We start from the raw sequence: 20,236 nt of genomic DNA, 5'->3' as shown, positions 1-20,236 counted from the left end.
AGCCTCCGGCGCCGCCTTTCTTTCGTCCCAGGCGAAAAAGGCCAGAACGGCAAAACCGGGGGGAGCAGCCCGCGAGGATCCCAAGCGTGTCCAGGTCCCTGAACATTGGTCAGCGCCCTCATTTCGCGGGCCAGGTGTGGGGCTTGGCTTGGGTCGCTTGGCTTCTTGGAAGCTTCGGTCTTTTGCGAAACTCCTGCATCCGAATGCGTTCTCCAGATTCCGTCCGGGCGTGACGTTGGTTGGGTCGCATGCATCACAGATGCTCCGGTATTTTTTGCTCCCCTTGCAGCCAAAGCTGGGCGAGAAACATGGCTCCGCGACTTACTATGATTCACCAGAGACAGCTCATTGTCACTCACCCGCTGCAACGCATCACGCACTTCCTTCCTTTTTTACTTCGTGGGCTTCCGTTTCTCTCTTTTTTCTTGTCTACTACATAGCATATATTTCCACCCTTGTTTTTCGCCGACTTTTCGAGAAAATCCTTCATGGGTCCTACGTAACGGAAGGCTCGGTAACACAACACGCAATGGCAGGCTATGTCGTTTTCTAGCGGGGCGTTGCGGCGGAGACAAGACGGGGCGGCCAATTTACCACAGGAGCGCATTGGCGATCTTTTGTCACGGACTGAGTAATCTTCACCGCACAGAAAACAACGTCCGGCTTTGAGCAATCTGGCCCATTTCGGGTTTTGGCTGAACCCCGGGGACCGACCGGGATTGCCGCCGTCTCCATCTCCTCCACCGATCCGCCGACACATGGCTACGATTTCGTACCTGATCCAGATCGTGGGGTGATGAGCGAAAAGGGTATTTACTCTTGAAGCCTATGAATCGACTCTTGCCTTCTCCCGTGCAGCGCGAGCGCCCTCCATCTGTTGGTCTTACGGAAACCGAGACCAACGGGCTGCACCTGCCTAACAACACCGCCACATGGTCGTGGCACTGCACACACATTTGAATGACGAATCTGTGTCGACAAGAGAGAGTTCGCAGCAGCGCCGCCGTCGTGGTCAGACTCCTTTAGATGTGCACAACGCCTGAGGACGAGGACGGTACACGTAACTGGCGAGTATTCTTTTTGAAGAACGGCTGTGCCGCGACGTTTTGTCCAATCAAGCCTCATGAGAGAACGATCCAGCTCACTGTCCAACCAGCCCTTTGTCGTTTCGGTTTCAATTCGAATCCGAAAGAGACAGCCTAGCCCCAATACTTCTAAGCGTTCCCGGCTACTTATTACTGTCGTACGAACACGGGATCAGAAGATCTTGGACCACGGATGAGGTCATTGAGCTACACCCTTTTTAAAGCGAGCAATGAACCACTATGAGTTCAGCCCTCCCAGCAACCCCCGCGATCGGGTGTAAGTACGAAATAAGCTTCCAGGCCCGCCAGGTTCTCTCAAGTGGGCAGCCCCCCTCCTCGCGTCGCCGACTAGTAGTGTTGCCGGGCAGACAGCCCCAAACGAAATTCCCGGAAACGGAAAACATCTGTGGTTCTAAGGAAGCTTGAATGCGAAACCCACGGGGCGTCTGTGCGTGCATTCACAAAGGAACCGGGCTGGAATCAAGAAGTCAAGTGGTGTGCTCTGTGCGCCTTGTTTCACGTCTTTTTAATTTTGCCCGCCTTGTTCCAGGATCCGCCTCTTGGGAACCATTGCCCAACTGTGTAAATTACGCCCAGAACTGTAACAAACTAACGCCTGGAGCCTGGTCCATTATCCTCAAACGCGACTCCCTTCTCACAACGCGTCTGACCGCCAAGACATTAAACTACCTCGTCAAGCCTACACCTTTAACTTCTCAACCGGACTCAGGGATCACGGAACCGACAGACCGGCAACGAGATGTCGAATCAAGGCAATATTACCAACTTTTTCAAACCCGCACCAAAGCTGCCGCAGAGCCCGGTACCTGTAAAGGAAACCTCAACTGCCCCGCCCCCACCCTCGCCTTCACCTCCACCTTCCTCTTTCTCATCATCACCACCAGTACCACAACCGACCGTTCGTGATTGCAACGCGGTAATCCAGGGTTCGGACGACGAGGACGACGACGCAAGCACCAGCTCTGATGAGGATTTCCCCGAACTGTTCTCAAAACCTCTCCCAGCACCAACCCGACCCCTCCCCGACCAGGCACCGGAAAAAGATGTCGGCATCTACACGACGCCGAAGGCAAAGCGAAGAGTGCTCGAGTTTCACTCCTCACCCTTAACGATCAACACCAGACACAAGTTCGACATCAAGGCACTTCTCAAGCATGCGGCAGCAGACAACGCCGTCGAGGAGGGTGAGCTCCGGACGGCGTCTCTCATGGCCCCAAAGTCTCCGACAGTGCGCCGGGCCGCGGAACCGAACGGCGCGCAAATCAACTTCCAAGACGCAATGTTGGGAGTTCTATCTGATCCCGAAGACAGCCAAGGGGAAGGAGCCCGCAGGCGGTTACTCCAGGCGGTGAAGCGAACAGAAGCAACGGTCGGCGGCAAGGAGTGGTACTTTTTTGATCGCCGGGCTCCAGGTGACAGCAAGGCGGTCAAGACGCGACCTCCCTTCCCCAGAGGCAAGGCGACCGGGGTATGGTCCTTTTTAGAACCCGAAGAGCACAGGACCGAGGTGTTCGCGGACGGCCTGGCCTACAATGTGCAATGCCGGCTCGGGACGCTGCCCGACGAAATCTTCAAATGGGTACTATCCGAGGCGCCGGTCGAGAAGTCTAAAACGCTCCGAGATGAGTATGTGCGACTTCTCGGTGTTAGTCCGGATCAGGCACGTCGCGTTCTCGATGAAAACGCAGTTCTTGGGCTGTTCCAGGACCTGGGCGCCTCAGAGAGAGCGCTTGGTTCGGGTCCTCAGCTAGACAGCTATCCAAAGGACGGGGCCCCTTACCCAGAGCAAGATCGGGGCAGTCTACAAACGGTGCTTCGCATTCTGTCGAGGACTGCCTACGGCTTGAGCACCCCGGCACTGACGCGCGCAATGTCGATTCTCCTCCGTCTCGGCATCGATAGTGTCGTGCGCGAGGATCAGATTGTTGCGACAGAGCATCAAGATGCATTGTTACAAGTGGCGGCGGTAGTCCCATGGAGGTCATGGAATGATTTTGTGAGTATCCTTTTGCAAATTCGTAGGCTTGCTGAAACCAGGCGACTCCTCTAACCACCTTGATCGTAGTGCGGAGAGGTAAGCGAATCGTTGTATAACCATACGCAAGAATACACACTCCGCTGGAACGCTGTTTCCGCAATTCCATTACTACATCCCAAGTTAATCGATCTGCGCCGACGCCTGGCGCTTGTTTTTGTCTATGACGACGCTCGCCGGGGGTTCTCCTCGCCTGATGAGACCTTCAGCATCCGGTCGGTCATTGACCGTCTCGATCAAGCCGATGAGTTCATCGTAGACCGTACCAACACGGACTACTTCGAACTCCTGGCACTCTCTAAACTGTTGAGTGTAGCCATTGGTGACGGCTCACCGCCCGCTGACAACAGCGGCCCCGAGGCTGTCAAGCATTACAACGCCGAGGTCGACGAACTGTCACAGAGAATCAAGTTCATGTGGTCCAATATCCATGAACAGGGCGCCGCGTACATGTCAAGACTCGAAGTACGCGTCCAGCTCCGGGATTTTGAGCGCAAGCTACAGCACGTTGTGCGCACACGGCCGCCTCCTAAAGAGGACATATTCGGTCTCAACGGTGTTAAAGAAGATCTTGACCGTCCCAAGCAGCAGCAGTTCATGAAGAAGTTCTTCAGCAAGGAAGTGCCCCCTCCAAAAACTCCCCCAAAAGGGCGTTGAAAGTACAAGGGACAGGTTTCGGTGAACACTTATCCTGGATTTCCCATCTTGTTTGGTCTTCAAGGCTGCCTCTTCTATTCTGTATCATACAGCTCCCAGAGATACCCTCCGTCAGTGACCAAAGTAGCTCATCTTGGCCTGGCGCTGCTTTGAACTCATGTAAAGCAAAGCAAACAAAAATTTATTCCCAAACAGGCTTGACATGCATGAATCTCAACTGCACTACGGTCATCCATCTTCCTCAACCACTTAGCAACCACCCCCACACCTAACTAACCCCCCAACCGACCCCAGCGGCTTGGAATGAACGAGCGACCTGCCTTAGTCGTAGAACTTGCGGTTGGGGTTCTTTCCGAAAAGAGCCTGGCGCATACCCGGCAAAGCACTCTCCCGGAGCAGGTCCAGTCTCGCCTCGAAGGTGTTGTTCAGATCAATCTTCCCGTTACCCCCAACAACTACCACGCCACCGGTGCTAAAGATTCTACGTCAGCAAACTGTACCTCAAATGCCACTGTACAGGTGTAATGATGCTTACCTCCCCTCCGCCACATCATTCTCCTCATCGATCGTCGCCTTCACCTCAGTGCCCACCTTCTCCTTGTACTCAGCCGCAGCGGCATCAATGGCCTTGCGCACAACCTCATAATCCGCCTTCCGCGCCCGGATCTGCAGTTCCGGCTCGCCCATGGCGTAGAACCCTTCCAGAATGAGACCCTTCAGAATCTCCTCGTACCGCGCGGCGTCCTTGGTCGCGTCAGAGAGCTGCTTCTGCGCGGCGGAGAAGATGTCGTCGAGGAGGGCCTGGCGTGCACCGAGCACACGCAGGCGGGTCTTGTTCGCCACCGTGGACCGCGTCGTCTGCTGTGACAGGGCCGCCTGTTTGAACTTCTTCTCGTATGCCGTGTCGATAGCGTCTATCTCTTGTCGCACCAGCTTGGACTTCTCAATGGCGAATTCTTCGTCTGCCTTGATCTCGATCTCGCGGGCTTTCTCGGTGGCTTCCTGCTTGATGAACGCTGTCATCTTGCGCAGCTCTTGTCCGACCTAATCCTCGTAAGGAGACATCGCTTGTTAGAATTTGTCCTCTCTCTTCTCTCTTTTGCCTTTACCCCCACCCATGTTGCTTCGGGAGGAGACAGTTGTGCGGTCAAGGGTGGTGGGAGTCGCTTCTCGAGGAATTGGGAGAGAGTTCTTGGCTGCCCTCCAAAACGTATTTGGAGCTGGGCCATGGATTGCCGTACCTGGTCGTCGGACAAGGAGTGAATTTGAGACATCTTAGTTGGTGGTTGATGTTCTTCGGAGGGGGGTTCGGTATGGGCCCCGGTCTACCAGCCTCGAGGATGGGGACGAAAGAGGGAGCGGGGGTAAAACGGTGAGCTTCTGGGGCGATTCTGAAACTCGCCGTGATCTTCAAAATATTCGTGGCTGTCGGGGCTCGCTCAGCACGTTTTCGGGCTCGAAGGGTGATAGCAAATGTCTTGTGAGTTTCGTTGGTGCTGTGTGGTTGGTGATGTTGACGGGAATCAAGATGCCGACCAACAGCGCCGTTGACGCAGCTCCTCCAGGCATGGATGGCCGGCCGCAGCGGCGCGGGCTGACGGCACTGGGATGCAACTAGCCGCGCAAGTATCAGCCACAGTTTACCGCATGCTGCAGCCGATAAGATGTGGTTACGCCACATTCGGCAAGCGCTCGAGCCACAGTCTCAGACATGCGCGACACGGACCAGTCGCTGCCCCAACAAAGTCCAGGCGCACAGTGCATTGGCTGGGAGCGTCACCAGCCAAACAGCTGCGTCAGAGGTGGTCCATGGTCGTCGTGCCGTCAGAGGACTCGCTGGGTCTTTTGTTTCATCTGGATTTGTTCTTCCACCGCCCCATCTCCCAAAAGCGCCCCAATACCCGACAACCCTCTCAAGCGACCCATCTCTCGCCGTTTGCGACAATCCGATCGAAAAGAGAGACGCCCCGAGACCCGTTTGTCTCATATTGTGCCGCACCCGGTGCGCTGCTGGGTTGTATTCAGGCCTCTTCCCCCACGACGGGCGGCCGCGCCGCATGATCGCTGGCCACGACCCGTGGTCCTCGACACCGGCCCGGACACCCACCCACTCGCTTCGTCATTTCGCCCGCGCAGTGCCGTTTTACACGCCAAAGGGCGGCGTCATTGGTCGGCATTTGGTATTCCGATACGACGTCGTTAAGAAGCCGATTAAAGGGGAAGAAGCGGTCCTGTGATCGGGTCCGTACGGGCAGTTCGTCCTAGCCGGCGACCGGCCACGTCCTGTACCACATTCAGCCCTACGAACCTTCGAAAGGAAAACCTCGCGCCCCCGCCACGATTCCTACCGAGCCGTCGCATCTCTACATTGTTCCCCACCACATGCGATCGCGATAGTCCGCCGCCTTCAACCTCTTGCCGTCGCTGCAATGGGGCTCATAGGCGGCATCTCTCCCGGCGGGAGCATAGCTGTAAGTTTGGCCGGTCCGATGCACAGCCGTCCCCCTCCTATGGTTTTGAGATCGCTAACACCACGCGAAATCGTCTAGCTCGGCATCATAGTCGGACTTCTCTCCACTAGTGTTCAGAGCCTGGGTCTCACACTCCAACGAAAGTCCCATATTCTCGAAGACGAAAAGGTACCCTACGATGTTCGACGCCCACCATATCGACGGAGGAGGTGGCAACTTGGGATGGGCATGTTCATCATTTCCAACGTCGTTGGGAGCTCGGTCCAGATATCTATGCTCCCATTACCCGTTCTCTCGACCCTCCAAGCTTCGGGCCTCGTTTTCAACTCGATCTGCGCTACGCTCATATTAGGAGAGCCGTTCACAAGGTGGTCGCTGTGGGGGACACTCCTCGTCTGCGGTGGCGCCGTTCTAATTGCCGTGTTTGGGGCGATCCCATCGCCGGCGCACAAGTTGAGCGAACTGCTGGACCTCCTTGGTCGGCGGCCGTTTATCCTTTGGATGTCCTTCCAGGCCGTATTCGTCATCGGCTTAGCCGTCGCAACGGAACTCGTGAGCAACCTCACAACACTAATGCAGGATCCGCGGTTCCGGCTCGCGCGAGGTTTCTCGTACGGGTGCATAAGCGGGATCTTGTCGGCGCATTCTCTTCTAGTCGCCAAATCAGCCGTTGAGTTAATCGTCAGGACGATTGCCGACGGCGACAACCAGTTCATTCATTGGCAGTCGTGGATACTGGTTCTCAGCCTCGTCACGCTTGCCCTCACACAGCTATACTATCTACACCGCGGCCTCAAACTCGTTTCGACATCCGTTCTCTACCCCCTAATATTTTGCATTTACAACATTATCGCGATTCTCGACGGGCTCATCTACTTCCATCAGACCGACCTCATCAACCCTCTGCGCGCATGCCTTATTGCTCTCGGTACCGTCATTCTCCTATCCGGTGTTCTCGCGCTCTCTTGGCGCCTCAGCGACGAACAACACACGCCCGGTGTTGGGCAGTCAACGCTGGCCCCTGGCTTGGGGCTGATCGAAGACACGGATGGCGAAGAGGAAGGCGAGGATGTCTCGCTACGCTCTGCGCTCCTCGGCGAAGGTGAGGGCGAGGGCGAGTTACCTGCGCAGTCCAACTACCAGACGTTTGACCCATCCACATCTCCCGACCTTTCCATGACACCGGCAGCTGCATTACCCCGAAGGCAAAGCTCTATGGCGCGTTCCACGAGGACTGTATCAAACCGGTGGCAGGAACAGGCCGAGATCTGGGATGAACTTGAAGATCGCAACACGCCAGAACCAACCTCGCCCTCGTTTAACCGACGACAGTCGATCACCTTGCCCGGTCATAGGCACTCAGGCTCCTTCACCGGGAGAAAGGGGGCAACAGATTCACATCGCCCCAGCCAGTCTGGTGAAGCCGCGGAGGAAACCGAGCCATTGATGCAGTCATCAAAACAAGCTTTCAGGAGACGGCGGAAATCTACCGGCTTCCCAGGTTTCACGGCGAGAAAGACAACAGGCAGGAAAACACCTGGTGGGATATCAGAGGCAGCCCGCAATCTGTTTGGATTGAAATGGTGGGGCAATAAACCAAGGTCGACTGATTCGCCGAGGTCGATCTCCGGGGGCTGGACAGCGCCCGCGTCGAGGGGTGATCTAGAGTCGGGGCTGGCTGGCCCTTCGTCAGAGACCCGGCCGCCTTTAGCGGTTGACCCCAGGTCAAATCTGGGGTCGGGCTCACAAAGCCCTGGGCAGGACAGACCCCCATCTTGAATTTAATCTTTTTGTTCCCTTTTTTCACCCTGGTTGCTCGGCTTTTTATTGAAGCTGGATTCGCATTGGTGCGGCGTTTGAGGTATAATATTGGTTTTGGGTTGCAAGGGTTCGCTCTTTGCGATAGACACAGACAGGTCCTTAGGCATTTTCTATATTCAAGATACCACGATTGAGGGGTTTTCACCATATGTTGAAGCTTGCACTGTGCACAGAGACGTAATCTAGAGACCTCCCTATCGTGAGGTGAAGGCGGCGTTTAATGGGATTGGGTTGCCAGGCAACGCGACAAACCATGGTTGTGCCGCAGGTAACGAGGAGTATAAGTGGTAAGCGCCGCTAACTTTGCCAAACCACGCATAAATGTTCACAACCCAACCGCAGCACCAACCGTATTCCCTATCCAAGAGGTTATACGACAATATCCCCTAGTCCCCAACGAGTTCCCAGTAGCCAATCATCCCCTCACATCAACCCAAGCCGGTCCGTAAGAATCCGCACCTCCCCCTTTAACACCACGAAACAAAGCCCCTCAACAACCTCCATCCTTCAAATCCGGCCATATCCGTTCTTCTCATCGATATGCTGGAACCTCTCTCGTTCCTTGCGGTCCTTGAGCAAACAAGCGGTAGCCATGATAAAAAGGCCATCAAATCCAACAATACCGAAGAGGGCGGTGAAGATGTTATCAAGGAAAACGTTCGCAAAGCTCGAAACGGGCGTGGCACACCCGCGCTGGACGGCCGCAGAAGCCTTGCTGGTGCACATGGAATCCGTAACAAAAGCGGGACTGCTGCTGTTGAAGTATCCGCAGCAGTTGAACTCGACTTGCATGAGACTCTTAACGTCGTTGGTTTGCGCTGCAAACCGCGGCGCGAACTCTTCCCTCAGCTTCAGGGTCTGGATCCATATGAAGAGGCCGAGAACCATGCTGAATATCAGGCACACTACGGCGATGTAGCTTGCGAATTTGAGCCATTTGCGTGACGAGGTGGCAATACCGGGGAGTGTGACGAGGAATGCGAAGAAGACGACAGCGGCGTTGGCGATACCAGCTAGGCAATTGTTAGCATCGACCTCTTCATTCTCGAACAGGCGGTTAACGGCCACTCACCTGTTAATGGGAAATCTTGATAAAGCAAGTTCCTTGCCGCCTGGGTCCCTTTTGTTGGTACCTCATCCTTGATGTTGTTGACGATGATAGAAAAGGCGAGGATGACCACGCCCATGGCCAAAAAGAGGGCGTCCGCGATGAGATACGCGATCAGGATCTTGTTCGCCATGGTGTCTGTATTGACTGTACTCCCTCACGGTACCGTCAAAACCGGCCGTTCGTATCCGCCCCAAGTAATCCCTTCCCAGACCAATTCCTGGTGATCGATGACGACCAGCGTCGACAGATTCCTCCGCTTGCAAGGAGTGAGTGAAACGGGCGAGCTCGACCGGCAAACTCAACGCCGTTCAAGAATAAAAAGAGAGAGGCGGTAGTAAAAATTTATTAAAAGAAGGTACCCTCAGAAGCGAAGAGGGGAGAAAGAAGAATCCACGCTGGGTAAATCAAGCCATCGAGCGTGGGCAAACCCGCTCGACCGATACGCCTAACCTGGTGTGAAGGTTGCGGCGTGTCTACCTATCCAGCTAGGGACGGACGGAGGCGAAGTGAAGGTAAAAACAACACAAGAAAAGAAGACAAAAATTTAGACAACGAAAGAAGGGAACGAACTCTTAGGTTCAACCCAAAACTGCCAGTATTAGACAGGATATCCCTACTCCAAAACAAGAAGAGACTGTGGGAGAATACAAGAGAGGAAGTCTTGGTGACGGTTGATGTTTGAACAGCCCAGCCAGGAACTCCGCTGCTTGGCATCGCCTCCGGGCGGATAATGCAACCAGTCAGAACCCAGAGATATCACTTGCAAAAACGAAAAAGCACCCAAAAAGAACAACTCGTCGCCCATGTGCTCCACCAGGGCGAGTCAACCGCCCGCCTCAGACCGTCGCAAAAGGTGTTCTGCGTGGGAGGCTCGATTCACGCTCCGTGACGGCAGCGGTTTCAGATCACGTCGGGAGACCAGGGTTTGGAGCATGATGGGTGGTCGAGGGGGGCGGTCCGCACGGGCCTCCTAAAACTGGAGGCGCCGACCTGGCAGGCCCAACGTTGCACTGGGCGCCAGACGATCATGAGCATTGGTCCACGGGCAGTTCAGATTGAGGACCCTTCGAATCGAACAACTGACATCCAGCGTCAATCACTGTCGCAGGTCCTCCACGAGCGATTCCCAATTTGTGGATATCACGCTTCTTGACTGAGTTGTCTGAGGGTTTCTTGAACTTTGTACACTACTAAACTATAAAGTTGACTCGTCGGTAGCCTCCTCGGAAATGGTGAAGACGGGACGCAGCAAACGTGGAAGCCCCATGTTTGAACATCGCCCCATGCGAACAATGCGCATTCAAACCGCCCCGTCTCAGAGCATGATGCACACCCAAAATGCCTACCCCCTTCTTCAACTTGTGACAAATTTGCCGACAAAGACCTGTGCCAGTGGTTTTTACGTGTCAAAATTAAACCAAAAATTACCCACGCATATCTTGGTCGCCATCTACCGTGTCCATTTTCTGCGCATTTCGTCCCAACAATTCGCGGCACCAGCTTCAGGTTCGTGCCCGTTAACTTCGGAATCACAGATTGCACCGAATGGGGCAAGAAAGATGCTGCTGAAGTGAATGGGGCGGGAGCTTGCAGAGCGTCTCTCTCGTCCAATCATGTGCCATCAGACTTTCGTGTTCAAGCAACTGCACAAACGGGCGAATCAGAGTGCCGCCTGCTTCCGTAAGGAGAAATTTCTGTGCCGGCAGGCCGCTTGTTCGTTTTTGGAGTTTGAACGCACCACTGATTTCAACGGCCCTTTGGTGAATCGCGAAGCCGGCTCGCTGTGGCCAAAAAAGCGGCACACCCAAACAGATAGCTCAAGTCCAATCCATTAACATTCAATCAAATCTTGGTAAATTTTGATTGATTTACTCTTCTTTGTCTTCTTTCACTTTCTAGATTTATTCTTTTTGACCCTTTTTCACTTTTGTAGCAAAGCAAGTTATCCAGGGACTTGGTCTGCCGCTTTTTTTGGCCATCGCGAGGCCGGCCCCAAGACGCGATTGATGCCCCTCCGCCCAACCTTGAAAAGTAGCGTTGATGATTACGGCCCCTTATGCTACTCCAAGCATGAAGATCCTAAGAGAATGTTTAATAAAGACATTCGCACCCCCACAAGCAAGCAGGCGACGGGGCATCACCGCTGGAGGATGAGGAGTTCTTGTCGGACAGCGGTTGACAGTTGTTCTCTTCCTTCGGTTTGAACCCCGCCCCTTTCTCGCGCAGAGCGCACTTTGGTGCTGGCGAATCCTCGGCCACCCCCGCTTTTCAACCCTTGCCTTGACGCACGCCGGCGCCCAGCGACGCCAGTCAGCCCAGGGGGGAAGGCGGCACAACAACAGCAGCTTCCGGGGGTCCCGGTTGACAATCGTGTTCTGGCCCTGAGCTTTGTCGTGGCTTGCCTTCCTCATGGGCTTCTTGGTACATCGATATCCTCGGCCGTTACGATTACTCCGTACGGAGTAACAGTTCGTTGTCTTTTGGAGGAGAAACTCTCGTGGAGAGCGAGTCTCGGCATCTCTTCAGCTGCCAACAATTCGTACAACTCAGCCCAACCGCCCAGGCCTTCGGCTTGTCCAGCCTCGACTCATTATCTCATTTCTCTCGATCCGAGCAATTGAGTGTAAATTTGATCGTCCGTCGGGGGGTAAGCTTGTTGCAGCAGGGGCTTCGCAGCGCAAGGAGGTCGTCGTCGTCGGCACCGACCAGCTGGCGGACAGGTGGTCCAAGCGAGACGGGATCAGGCACTTCTTCCAGTGTTGGTGACCTGGAGGTGGGTGGCAGGCTCGCCTAGATTCGAGACTGCGTTCCTTGGAAGCCCGCATTGCTTCCACGACGGCTCGAAACGCTATTCCGCGCTCACTTGAAAGAAACAGTGCTCAAATTAAGCTTGATCCCAATCAGTAACCTAAACCGTGGACAGCAAAGAGGTTTCGCGGGGGTGCAATTCGATGAGCAAGAAGCGTGCTCGTGTCGCTCCGAGGCCGAGCAACCCACGAGACGAGTGGGTGGGACGGCAGGCTGAGTCCCACACGCCCGTCGCGGCCCCAAACCGAAGGCGCTGATACCTCGACAGCCAGCACCCCGCTGGGCCACCATTTGTCTCTAGCAGGACGCAAGTACCCTGCCGGAAGGCTTCCGCGAATAAAACACGCGTGGCGCAGACGAGGGTTCTCCCTTTCATCCTCGAAACCCTTCCAAAAACCTCCTCTGTGATGTATTTCCAGCTCAAAGCCATGCTGGCTCGCGGAGACATAGACACACAAATGGAAGTGGAAATACAAAACCCGGGGAACAGAAACGCGATTTCCCAACATGAACTCCCCGTTTCCTTCCCCCCCACACACACGCTCCTTCCTTGAGCGCAGGGTTGTTTGCACTGGGCAGCCCATGATCCTTCCCGCCAATCTCCGGTGCCGCTCTGGGTCCTTCAACACAGTGCCTCATAATAGAAACTGACTGTGCGGACTGATTTCACTCTGGCTACGAGAGGCTGCTGACACCTCAGGAGACTGCCTGCCCGACCTTCAGCACCTGCTTTGCTCCCTGTGAAAGTCCCCCGATGCTCAGCCAGGGAGGCGGGAGGAGAAGAACACAACACCCATATAACGATGAGACACAGGTTCTAACTAACTAGTTAGTCTCAAGAATGCAGCAGCAAAGAACAGCAAGTCTTTTGTCACGTGAGAATCCTCGATAAACTGCTGGAGTGTTGCATCTTGTGAAGTCTTCATCTCAGGTTCTCTCCTTCGCAATTGCCCAGGCGCAGAATCAGCTGCAGCATCGTGCAGGACACCAGTGGTTAGCGCGTTTTCCTCCCCACCCTCGCCCCACCTGCCACCAGCCCCCCTTCACTCCTCGCACGGTGCGCCTGCTGGGGCGTCGCTCCCCGCCCTCGTTTCTTTAACTGCCTGGTCGCGGCCCGCAGCCTGCGTGCCACCACCTCGCTATTCTCTTTTCAACCATTCTGCAGTCGCCAAACCCATTCGGTCAAGGTGTGCAAGGGACTGATTCTTGACGTTGCTCGTTCCTGACAGGAACACGCCATCCAAAAACGTCCCAAGCCGATCGCCGCCTCGATCTTTTGAAGTGCCGCATCGCATCCTCCCCTCCCTCGAGGAAAACTCGAGTGTTGCACTGTCGGCAACGAGCACTTTTCCTGTCAGCAGCACAGTGATTTGGCCTGCATGCCACACGATACCCGGGAGCCCCCCAGCAAATAAAAATTAAACGTGAATTTCTCGCCCGCCTCGGCGACCACACCAAACTCAATCCAGTCAACGCCCAACCAGGTTTCTGCGACAAAAGGCGACCTCTCCGCTCAACTCCAGATCAAGTCTAGGCCATCGGCACAACGCTCAAAACAGCATCTCCACCGTTTTACCTTTTTCGTCTTTCGTGATACCCGAACAAAAAAAAATGGCCGACATCACCGATCAACACGACCAAACCTCGCCCACCGAGCTTGACGACGGGCATTCCGTCGGCAACGGCAACCCCAACGTCGAGGCTCGCGGCATCAAGCGCGCCCGCCCTAGCGCGGCCGACGACGATGACGACGACGATGACAAGGGCGGTCGCGAGCGCCGCAAAATCGAGATCAAGTTCATCAGCGACAAGTCGCGTCGCCACATCACTTTCTCGAAGCGCAAGGCCGGCATCATGAAGAAGGTTTGTTTTATTAATTGTCCCTTGAGCATCACCCCCTTCCTTGCCCACGCAGGCGAAAGTGCGGCATGCATTGCTTCGACGCGTCGCGACTTTGTAAAGTATCGTCTTTTTCTTTTTGCTAATGCAGACCTCGCTTGCCAGGCCTATGAACTGTCAGTCTTGACAGGTACCCAAGTCCTTCTTCTCGTCGTGTCCGAGACTGGCCTCGTCTACACCTTCACCACCCCGAAGCTGCAACCTCTCGTCACCAAGGCGGAAGGGAAGAACTTGATTCAGGTACGAGACACCCCCTAGTGTCGTGACTTTCTTGCCGCGTGTCCGCGATTATACTAACGAGCATTATAGGCCTGCCTGAACGCCCCTGAGCCTCCGGCCGGCGACAACGGTGTAGACGACGCCAATGCCGTTGACTCTCCCGAGGAGCCCACAAGCGCACATTTGCCCCCGCAGCAGAGCCGACCCGGTATTCCTCAGGGCCACATGCCTCCAAGCTACATGCCCAACGTTGGGATGGATCCCCAGCAAGCGCTGGCCTATGGCTACGTGCAGCCGCAACGGGGTGGCCAATACATGCCGCAATCCGGCCTTCAGCAGCATACCGGTCACCAGTCCTGAGCACATTCATGTCGACTTTCATCATGACTTCAGTTCATGCGCCTAAATACCCAATACTCTAATGCATTCGTGAATCGTCATCTTTCGGGACATTTGTGGAACAGCCTTGGCCACACCTAGGCCTTTTCAGTCCGGCGTTTCTTTGGGGATGTCTATGCTCATTCCATCTTTTTACACATTTTATTTCGACGATTTTGCTTCTGTTAACAGTACTTGCTCCCTCGTTAGCGAGGGGTGAAACCCGTTGGTCGCGCTAAACCGCGATCTCCGCTACGGGGAGCGCTAACCTCCGAAAGGAAGGGGAGAGAACCACTCGGCGGGAGGCGTAGTAGGGCTACTTATTAGCGCTCTGGTCTTTGGAGGTTCGGTTGCACATGGTGACGTCGGTTGCTGCGTTTTCCAAGGCACGCTTGTGTCTAGGGTGCTCGCTCAATGTGTTGTTGTGTTTCTAGTTGGCAGCGGTGGGACGAGATCAACGACACCCATGAGTTCATATCACGAAACCCGATAGGAGGTCAAGAAGCTGATCGGTGAATGAATAATATTGATTTTCAAGCCATGCTACATCGTTCAACAAGGAATAGGGCCCTTCATGTGATGATGTACCATCTAGAACTCGCCAGCTCTACTTCTCCATATTGATTGTATCATGTCGCTCTTCTATCCTCTCGATGTAAATCGGTTTGTTACTGCATCGTCACGATGCCATAAATGGCTGCTCCTCTCGCATTCCACTTACACGGACCAGATGGGAAAGTTTATTTCCTGTTTCGGCGAGGATTTCCGGTTTGGGAAGATGCTCTTACCACAGACGTCGATTTCCATACTCAGCCGATTTGTGGAGGGGATAGCGGGGCGTTGCTATGTCCGCTTTTTTTTTCTACGCTTACTAGGGATGATGTAAAAGGTGGTTTGGCACCTTGGTTTTTTGTAAGGGACGGCGCTTCTGTGGGTTTTTTGTGAGGTTGGAGGGAGGGTGTTGGTAACAGAACGTCGCGTCTTAGTGAAGGAGAGCGGGGACGGATTCCGTTTCTGGAAACTATAGAAACATATATACCGCGCTTGCATAATTGGATCGTTGTAATATGATCAGAAGCATGATGCATTGTCTAGAGGGACGAGGCGCCCATCCTCAACCGGGTTGTTTTTTAAAAAGATACCCCCTACAGCGCGGCCGCCAGGTGAGGTGGTTGTTAGAGGACTCGGGAGAGATACAAGACGCGAATTCGAGAGACCTCTCATTCATTGCTCTTACACGATGCATAATCTAGACCGATGAGGAAATATTGACCTACAGCCGGCGGCGAAATACGGCGCTGTCTCGGGGGTGTGTAACCCGATTCATGGCCGTTCCAGAGTGGAAATTGAGGAGCAGCAGTGGCGCCGGCGGCTAAACAACGGAGGAGAGTGATACAAGGCACGATGAGTTGTTAGGTATGTGTTGCTCAACGTCTGAGACATTGGGTTCGGTTTACGATGCCGAAGGCTGAGAAACAAATGCATATGTTGTGATACCGGATGCGTCACCAATTCCTTTTTTTGCCTAGGCTGAATATTGGGGACGATCAACGGGTGTTCTGGCGCCATGGAACCCCGTAACTAGCAGAGGCTTGTAGGTATATTGAACTCTGTGCGTGTTTTTCGGCGCTGAAATATTCCCGAGTTCACGTTGGAGCGGTCCTTTAACGGTCTTGTAACAACACACCGGATAGGGTGGTTGTAATTGATGCTAGCGTCGCCGAGCCCTGAATACTGTACTATATATAGCACGCCGGTATATGAACCACAGTCAGTAAACTCCACTCCTGTCTTCCTGCTACATTTTCTTTTGGGGGGGTTATAGCAGGTGATACAGCAGGAAGGCACACCCAAGAGCCACAAGCTATCTAGAGTTTGGCGTGTTGCGTTCCCTCACATGGCTGATCACGGCTCCAGACATTCAGCACCGCTTGAGTTAAGTGATGTGTAACAGATTGAGATGCTCCTTCCCAAGCCTGCTTCCCTTCCTCTACCTACCTTGGACCTTCCCGTGTATCAGGCCGAACCCTCCGCAACCTCATTAGGTACCTATCCACGATTTTCTTGTCAGCCTGAAAGCCCTCCTTCCAGAGTCGGTTGGACGAATCCCCCCTATACGTTAGAATGTCCGCAACCGGCCTATCCTTTGGCCCCCCCTGATTCTACCTCATTTTCCAAGGCCCATGATCGTCTGCCACCACGAGGCTGTCCATCCTCTGGTGCTGTCCCACCGTCCGTGGCACGTGCCCGCTTCCTCGACGTATTTGTACATCCAGACGCCGTGCCGTCATCATCCCCCCCGTCCGTCCCCGAACCCGTAATGCTACGCCTTCTCTTGCGGCTTACGGGCGACGCGGTCTCATCAGCGAAACCTTCGGAACACGCTTCTTCCTCGTCCGTCTTCCTCCGCTTGTCGGGCGGGCTCGGCGATAGCGCTGGTAAGGACGAGGGGGCCCTCGGCTGCCAGGACGGGGCGGCTGTTTTGGCGGAGCCATCTGTAGCGGGGACGGGAGTGGGCTTTCCGGCGTTGCTTTGGTCTGGGGATTTTTGTGTTGTCGCAGTAACCTCGTCTACCCGATCGCTAGGAGCGGAGACGGGCGAAAGAGGGGGGGGGAAGATGGGAGCAATCGCCGGCGGTTGGAGGGGCTTGGGCGGGTACGGTGCTCGCGACGTTGTCAAGAAGGGACTTCAGCGTCTTATTCCCGTTCGCGGCTCTTTCACGTCGCCTGCGCTCACGTAGCTCTTTCTTACGTAGTTCTCTCTCGCGCTTGTCGCGGACGAAACCTTCGAAGAAGTCAACCATATTATCGAACGCCATAGTGCGCGACATATGGGCGAGCGCGGCCGCCCTGTCCCATCTTGTGTCGTTTTTGGACACACGAGGCAGCTTGGAATCCGTATCCAAGGACTTGCAGTTGGGATCGCCGCAGATCGGTTCTTCGGTTATCAGCGTCATCATCAAGCGACAGACGTTAAACCAGGCTCCCTCTAACTCGTGAACTCGCTTGTCTCTCCGCTCGTCCATTTTCGCGTAGAATGTCCCGATATCAGGCGACTCGTCGATGCATTCACGAACGTCGACAATGAACGCGCCAGGGTCTTGGATATGGGAGGTCCTCGTGTTAAAGCGGGCGTGGAGCGTGGTAAAGAGATCGGTAGGATGCATCTCGAACTTCCACCATGGCCACCGCCGGTGTCGCTCGAAGCCGTAATCTGGTGTCGGAAGAACCCCGCTCATGGCTGGCGTAACCCGTCGTTTGTCTTGGGGAGGAGAGTTGCTGGTATTCCCTGTCGCTTGGCTTGTGCCCAAGCTACCATGGCTTTGGTTGGTTAAGTTGCCGAGGAAGGTGACCAGCGGCGCGCCTTTGGACGTGGCTCCCGAATACGCGCCGTTCCATACCACCACTGCAATCTCATCACCACGGGCCGTGTAATGGATTCGCGCTACCGGTTAGCCTAGGGCTCGTATCTACCTACTACGGCGGCCCCTCAGGCATCTCCTATATATCTTGCTCCTGCTACTACTATAGTGCCGCTAACCTCTCAACCAACCCCTCTAGCCCAATCCTCTGAACCGGATCGTCTATCACCATTACCCCCACCAAGCCGTCGAGCCCGGACGAAGGAGCATTAATGGCTTCTTCAGCAACCTGCTTGACAATATTTTGCCAAGAGTTCATCATTTTGACCGCTTTTGCCTCCCGGTTGGCCACTTCTAAGATGTTGAAGTATAGCTCCTTAAAGTGCCGCTCAGGTAGGCGCAGCCGCCCAACGATATATAACATCACCACGCCCAGCGCAAACACGTCCCCCCGGTCGGCCCCGCTGTCCACTCTCCGCGTACTCGGGCGGCACGTACCACGGTGTGCCACCTGTGTTCACACTCTGAAAGGCAATCTCCGATGACACCCCAAAGTCGATAACCACGGCCCCACGCTCACGTGAGAAGAGAATATTACCCGGCTTGATGTCGTTGTGTACGAAGCCCTGGTGATGGATGTAGAGGAGTGCCGTCGCCGTATCCGACAGTACACGTGCGTGGTCCGCGAGCGTCATGGTATCGCAGCGGTACTGCAGCAATGAAGGCGCGTCGACATTTTCCATGTAGAGCGCGAGGAACCTCGCGTCGTGGTCGTGCAGACGTACGACCGACGCCTTTTTCTTTCGGGTTAACTAGGGCGCAGGGGAGATAGCAGACTGGCTGAAAGACATGGGGAAGTGGAACGAGGGCGAGACTTACGTGCTGTGAAAGTTGCGAGTGGATCTTGACTTCCCGTAGCCACACCTCAGCCGTCCTGCGGAGTTTGTCCCCCACTGTATAAGATTCCCCCAGCGCGATAGGTCCCGATGGTGAGCGAACAACCTTGACGACCACGAGTTGTTCGGGGACCTGCGAATGATGGGCCGAGAAGACGTGGCTGTTCGACCGTAGCGAGATCCTCTTGTCGTAGCTCAGCGTGTAATCCTCACCATCGGGCCCGAGAATCTTGGCCGTATCGCCTGTGTGCAGTTCCTCGAAGGGGTGGCGGAACCCGGCTACGAGGGCTCGAGCTTCGTCACCCACGGCGTGCTGATGCCGCGGCTCTGGGGTGGCCGCCGCTTGGGCGACGAGGGCTTCGGGGGCTGGCTGGAAGACGATACTCGCCTGGTCAACCCTCTCATCCCCGAGTCGCCCCCTCTTGGATTCTCCCGTCAGCTGCGACGACTCATGCGGTCTCTTGGTTCCCTGGAGCGCTAGCCTAACGGGCTCCTCTAACATCCTAGTAACTGTGATGTTACGGCGAGGTAGGATGGAGAGATTGAGAATAGCATCGTGGTCGGGCCCCTCGAAGAGGGCCCAGGACCCGAGCTCCAAGATATCGGATAAAAACGGCAAGATCTCAATAGACTAGCCCAGCTGGACGAGGTTGCCGGCTTCTTCGACCAGCTTGGCCACAACAGGCTTAGAGTGTTTGTTTATCAGGACGGTTCTGTCGGCGACTGGGTCGAATGCTAGCATGAACTGGAGCAGCGTGAGGACTCCGCCAGCCTTGGTAACCTTGATCGCGATAGCCAGGTCCCTTTTGGACTGAACCGCGGCTAATTTACGGAAGGAATTAGGGTTGGAAGCATCCATACCAAGCTCAATGTACGGCTGCCGGGCTATCGTCCGGTCGGTACCCGCCGGTATAACCTCGACGGCGATGGCGCGTGAATACTCGATCGGGATACGAGCGCACGGATGGGGTTGCGACGGCTCCTCCAGCCGTAGCATCGACGCGGCCCTCTCTCTCCATCCTAGCCATCTCGCTTGATGTAAAAGGGTTCGTCGAGCCCGAGGACCGCATCGGGGAGGGGCCTTCTAGAGCCTGGCTGGGGACCTGGATGCCACGTGCCTGTAACATATGCCCTAGCTCTCCCGAAGAAACGCGGTTGGTCTCGTCCGAGCCTCCATCGGGATTGCTATCGTTGGCGGCTTGCATGTTGATGTCGGTTTACAGAGCGCTGATGGGAAAGCATCCTCAACTCTATGACCCATATTCGAGCCCAAATAGCAGCCCAAAAGGCGCTCCCAACCAGAATCCTGTACTGCCAGCATCACGTGATAAGTCCATTTCCCCCAGATCATTCATTCGGTGAGTTGAAGAGGAGGAAAGGCTAAGGCCTGGAAGGGCCGTGAGGCGTTGGCAGGCCGGGCGACCAACTACATATTTCAAGTAAGGTATCGGGAGCATGGCTACATTTGTGTGTA

At 55.0% G+C, this 20,236-nt stretch overlaps 6 protein-coding genes across 6 annotated transcripts; 3 read left to right on the top strand and 3 right to left on the bottom strand.

Annotated features, from left to right (window-relative positions):
• Nucleotides 1–1,845: 1,845 nt before the first annotated feature.
• Nucleotides 1,846–3,798, top strand: C8A04DRAFT_35817 (uncharacterized protein; the record flags this gene model as incomplete). Its single annotated transcript, XM_062783310.1, has 2 exons — nucleotides 1,846–3,102; nucleotides 3,172–3,798. 2 exons carry the CDS (start codon nucleotides 1,846–1,848, stop codon nucleotides 3,796–3,798), a joined length of 1,884 nt encoding a protein of 627 aa, XP_062638689.1.
• Nucleotides 3,799–4,119: 321 nt separating this feature from the next.
• On the bottom strand, nucleotides 4,120–5,072 carry C8A04DRAFT_10761 (ATPase, V1/A1 complex, subunit E; the record flags this gene model as incomplete). The annotated part of the gene is made up of 3 exons (XM_062776706.1): nucleotides 4,120–4,270; nucleotides 4,334–4,842; nucleotides 5,040–5,072. The coding sequence occupies 3 exons, from the start codon at nucleotides 5,070–5,072 to the stop codon at nucleotides 4,120–4,122; spliced, it is 693 nt and encodes a 230-aa protein (XP_062638688.1).
• A 1,155-nt stretch (nucleotides 5,073–6,227) lies between these two features.
• Nucleotides 6,228–8,048, top strand: C8A04DRAFT_35815 (uncharacterized protein; the record flags this gene model as incomplete). The annotated part of the gene is made up of 2 exons (XM_062783309.1): nucleotides 6,228–6,269; nucleotides 6,348–8,048. The coding sequence occupies 2 exons, from the start codon at nucleotides 6,228–6,230 to the stop codon at nucleotides 8,046–8,048; spliced, it is 1,743 nt and encodes a 580-aa protein (XP_062638687.1).
• A 549-nt stretch (nucleotides 8,049–8,597) lies between these two features.
• Nucleotides 8,598–9,331, bottom strand: C8A04DRAFT_10688 (uncharacterized protein; the record flags this gene model as incomplete). Its single annotated transcript, XM_062776680.1, has 2 exons — nucleotides 8,598–9,103; nucleotides 9,163–9,331. 2 exons carry the CDS (start codon nucleotides 9,329–9,331, stop codon nucleotides 8,598–8,600), a joined length of 675 nt encoding a protein of 224 aa, XP_062638686.1.
• Nucleotides 9,332–13,620: 4,289 nt separating this feature from the next.
• Nucleotides 13,621–14,487, top strand: C8A04DRAFT_10763 (SRF-type transcription factor (DNA-binding and dimerization domain)-domain-containing protein; the record flags this gene model as incomplete). The annotated part of the gene is made up of 3 exons (XM_062776708.1): nucleotides 13,621–13,872; nucleotides 14,014–14,148; nucleotides 14,218–14,487. The coding sequence occupies 3 exons, from the start codon at nucleotides 13,621–13,623 to the stop codon at nucleotides 14,485–14,487; spliced, it is 657 nt and encodes a 218-aa protein (XP_062638685.1).
• Nucleotides 14,488–16,644: 2,157 nt separating this feature from the next.
• Nucleotides 16,645–19,264, bottom strand: C8A04DRAFT_26820 (uncharacterized protein; the record flags this gene model as incomplete). The annotated part of the gene is made up of 4 exons (XM_062780060.1): nucleotides 16,645–17,168; nucleotides 17,242–17,949; nucleotides 18,339–18,666; nucleotides 18,746–19,264. 4 exons carry the CDS (start codon nucleotides 19,262–19,264, stop codon nucleotides 16,645–16,647), a joined length of 2,079 nt encoding a protein of 692 aa, XP_062638684.1.
• Between the last annotated feature and the right edge of the window lie 972 nt (nucleotides 19,265–20,236).

The sequence above is a fragment of the Dichotomopilus funicola genome (assembly GCF_033296635.1).
Source record: "Dichotomopilus funicola strain CBS 141.50 unplaced genomic scaffold C8A04scaffold_16, whole genome shotgun sequence".
Lineage (NCBI taxonomy): Eukaryota > Fungi > Ascomycota > Sordariomycetes > Sordariales > Chaetomiaceae > Dichotomopilus > Dichotomopilus funicola.
The sequence above is the reverse complement of the archived record's forward strand: the minus strand, read 5'-3'. Positions and strand labels throughout refer to the sequence as shown.